The sequence below is a fragment of the Egretta garzetta genome, unplaced genomic scaffold, assembly GCF_000687185.1.
Source record: "Egretta garzetta isolate BGI_Z169 unplaced genomic scaffold, ASM68718v1 scaffold562, whole genome shotgun sequence".
In the NCBI taxonomy this organism is placed as follows: Eukaryota; Metazoa; Chordata; class Aves; order Pelecaniformes; family Ardeidae; genus Egretta; species Egretta garzetta.
In genome coordinates this window covers 135721-139898 of record NW_009258769.1, presented here as the reverse complement: position 1 = coordinate 139898, position 4178 = coordinate 135721, and the positions used below count along the sequence as shown (strand labels likewise).

The 4178-nt window shown below is 48.3% G+C and overlaps 1 protein-coding gene across 1 annotated transcript; it reads right to left on the bottom strand.

Moving 5' to 3' along the window:
* Nucleotides 1-2260: 2260 nt before the first annotated feature.
* On the bottom strand, nucleotides 2261-3211 carry LOC104135692 (olfactory receptor 10K2-like). Its single transcript, XM_009649367.1, has one exon. The coding sequence runs from the start codon at nucleotides 3209-3211 to the stop codon at nucleotides 2261-2263; it is 951 nt and encodes a 316-aa protein (XP_009647662.1).
* Between the last annotated feature and the right edge of the window lie 967 nt (nucleotides 3212-4178).

Here is a 4178-nt window from a genome sequence, read left to right as displayed (position 1 = left end):
TTATTGAAACCATGAATACATCATACGAGTAATCAATGAAGGAGGACATAAAGCAAGGGCAGGACTGTCCTGGTTTAGGTTCCATTAACAGAACGCAGAGGGCTTTCCTCCTGCAATCTGTCAGGTTCTCGCTGTGTGGGTGAAATGCGGATTCCTTCACCATCTCTGTCTCGGACCATTTCTGCAGAGGCTTCTTCCTTCCACATTCCTTTTTTGAACTCACATGGGCTCAAGTCACTGCTGGTGGTGCCTGTCATGTGTAAAGCACTCTTCTAAAGGCCACAAAAAGTCCCCAGGTGCCTTTTGGGCTTGCAGCACCCTCTCTTCCATTCTTTGCTCCATCCCCTACTTTGCTGCATGGCGTCAGGGCAGTAGCACTCTGGAGCGTCCTCATTCTAGACCCACTCACCCCACAATAAATAGTGCATGTCTGCAATGAAAAGAACATGAGAAAATAACCCAACCTGTGGTCGGAGCTCAGGGTGCCGAAAGCAGAATCATCCCTGAACTGAAATGCTGCGGCCAAGACTTTACAGAGGACGTGGAGACCAAAGAGTTTAGATCTATTCAGCTTGGCAGGAAGAGGGCTGATGTTTAACACCAAACAGATTGGATTACGTGCAAGAACACCTCGGTGTATGTGAAAGACTGCCCCCAGAAGGGCTCTTTACTCTGAGAGGCTGCAACTCCACCAGCTTAATGCCAGACAAATTGCAATGTGACATATGAAGCTTTGGAGGAAATTTGACTGTCTCTGCTAGTTTGAACCCCCCTAAAAATAACGATTGAAATAGTGGGACCTAAACAGAAGTTGCAGAGGGTATTAAAAAAACAGAATGAGTGGGAAAGGAGCAACACAGACTATCTCAGAGCAGAGGAAATGCCTCATCCTGAAACACTAAAAAGCTTTGATCCAGTCTGCTTAGGGGAAAGAGCACTGATGTTCACAGAGAAGAGACAGGAATAGCAAGTGAATGTCGCGGGGCGGGGGGAAATACTGACTGTCTTTGTCCTGTGGAGAGGAAATTCTGCCAAGGGAAAGCCAGAGACATTGCAAGGTGATGTACAAAGTTTTGAAGGAAATGTGACTCTCTCTCTGATGTGGCAAACCCCCTAGAAATAGAGAAAAATGACAGATGCCTTTGAGTTTCTCTGGCTTGTTGCCTTCTACCATTTCATTCTGTCCATCAAAAGAAGCCTGTTTCCTTTGTTAGTCCTCAGGAAGTCTATTGGGGAGGTCATTGGTGGCTCAGGGCTGGACATTGCCTACGTGCTGCCCACCGCCCTGGGTTGGGAAGAGGGACTGTGCTGAGACATGTCTTGGACAATCTCACAGCTGAAGGGAGGGAAACACTTGACTGTGCATGACAGAAGTTCTGAAAGATGAGGGAGAATGGTTTTAAAAGTGAGTATTACTACAGAACACTACCACAGGCTCTTTTCCTCCAGAAAATATTTCCCTTCCTAGTTTTTTTAATTCCACTTTTCCAGATGGCTCCCAGATTTAGGGAAAACACCATTATTGTGGAGGAAAACCATGCACCTATGGAGATCTCATTCATTCGTTTTTCTAAGAGACCTGTTCCTGTAAAGCCCCTTTGTAGGTCCATCTCAATAGACATCCTCTTCCTCACTGAAGTTGGTGGACACATGGTTTGCAGGTGTCTAAAGTCCAAGGTTTGTGGTCAGCTTCACACAGGTCAGCAAATGAACTTATCAGCTGAGGTTTAGTTCATGGCTGCGTGGATAAATTTTGCCCACAGCAAAGGCAGGCTGATGCAGTTTGAAGTGGGCCACTTGCCTTGCAGGCTTTGTTGATGGGCACCGCGATACCACGTAGATGGGCAGGTGTCCAAGCTCAGTGGTATCTTGATACACAATAAGGACATGGTCTCGAGTTTGCCATCGCCTTATAAACCAAGAGTTTCACTGTGGAATTATTTCAACATCTGTGCTTTTTATTTAGTAAATGGCTCATATGAAGAAGTTGTACCTAAGAAACTACTCTCACCGGAGTGAAAATCTGTTTCCAAGTTTTAAAAAAATTGTGTTTCACTAAAGTTCATGTTTCTAGTCTGACTGTGACTAGAATTTGTTTGTTTAATGTCAGGTTCTTAGCAACCATGATGAGCTATCGCGTCATTCCTGAAAGCTTCTCTGTGAGCAACAGGGGATGTATGGAAAAGGGGTGACGTTTTTTTTGGAAGTGGAAGTTGTTGGCTGAAAATACCCAGTCAGGAAGCAGCTCATCTTAACCTCTTCACTGGAAAACCTTCTGAGAGAATATGTTTTTGCTGATTGCATTTTGAAGAGCCATTTTGACATCCTTGTTCCTTAGGCTGTAAATCATAGGGTTGAGCAGGGGAGTGAGGACCGTATAAGTGACAGAGATCAATGCATCCTGATCCGATGAGTAGCTGGAGCTGGGTCTCAGGTAGATGAAGGAGGCACAGCCATAATGAACAACCACGACTATCAGGTGAGCACTGCAGGTGGAGAAGGCTTTGTGCCGCCCTGCGGCTGAAGGGATCTGCAAGATGGCCAAGACAATGCAGAGGTATGAAATGAGGATCAGCATCAGTGGGATCGTAAGGACGGAGATGCCCAGTGCGAAGATAATGGCCTCGCTGAGGTTTGTGTGAGTCAAGACCACCCGGAGGACAGGGGAGATGTCACAGAAGAAATGGTTGAGTTTCCTGGATGCCTGGAAGGGCAAGCAAAATATCAAGGGGGTAACCACCTGGGCAACTAGCAAACCGCTCAGAGCAGAAGCAACCAGCAGCTGAGCACAGACTCTCCAAGTCATGATGCTGTTGTAGTGCAGGGGGTAGCAGATGGCAACACAGCGGTCATAGCCCATGGCTGCCAGGAGGAAGGAGTGAGAGCACCCCAAGAAAAGGAAGAAGTACATTTGTACAGCACAGCCCAGGAAGGAAATGGTTTTTGTCTCTGCTGTCAAATCTACCAGCATCTTGGGGACAATGGCAAATGTGTAGCAAGTCTCAGAAAATGACAAGACACAAAGGAAAAAGTACATGGGTGTGTGAAGGCTCCGATCAACCCATATGATAATCATTAGAGTGGTATCCATGCTCAGAGTGACCAGGTACAGCAGCAAAAACACGACAAGAAGCAGCTTCTGCAGTTCCGCCAGGCTGGAGAAACCCAGGAAGATGAAGTCTGTGGCCAGGGTTTGGCTGTTGTTCCCCATGGAAACAACACGTTTTCTCCAGATGTCAGGCAGTAAGAAAACCAGCACCTGGGTCACAGAAAGTACAAAGTGGCTCGTTGCTGTGGCAAAGAGAATTTGTTTGAGCATCCCTCACAAAAACCCTTTCCTGGCCTCTGTGTTTGTAGCGTTGGTAGTCCTCCTGGTACAACAATGGTGTTGTGCATTGGCTTGGGATGCGCAAGGGCTGATGGGTGCTGTAGGCAGCTCCTGGCCTTGCCACGGCTCCTGAGATCACACGGGTGGCTCAGGGACATGTGGCTCCTTCTCTCATGTCATCTGGGAAGCTAGGATGACAGTGTGGCTAGAGCTCACCTAGAAAGCACTGTCCCCTTTGGGGAAGTCCCATTTCTGGTCTTCACAATGGAGAAAGTGACATCACCTACCTACGTGGAAGCGCGCTGCAGGCAATCACTGCAAGGGCAGGAAAGTTACAGCCTGGAGATGGAGCGGTGGAGGAGGGTCTGCTGACTTTCTTGGAAGCTGTGGCTTTGGGAAAGTGGCTGAAAGACCTCCCATGACCTGCAAGAGAGGAAACGCCATTTCAGAGCCTCTCACTCATACAAGGACCGTGTTAGCTCTCAGTGACACATGCAGAACGCTGTAAGCTGAAGCGCTGGAGCCACTGGCAATGCTGTGCGGAGTGAGTGGATGGAGAAGAAAAGCAGGTAAAATAGGGTTTGAGCAGCACAGCTAACTCCCACTGCAAACCCACGGCAATCCTTGACCCTGCGTGGGAGTTATTCCAGCACGGGGAGCATGCGGGAACAGCTGCTGGTGCTGCAGTAGTTTCACACAGAATGGCAAGGGTTGGAAGGGACCTCCGGAGATGATCCAGTCCAACCCCCCTGCTAAAGCAGATTCACCTAGAGCAGGGGGCACAGGACTTTATCCAGGCAGGCTTTGAATATCTCCAGAGAAGGAGACTCCACAGCCCCCCTGGGCAGCC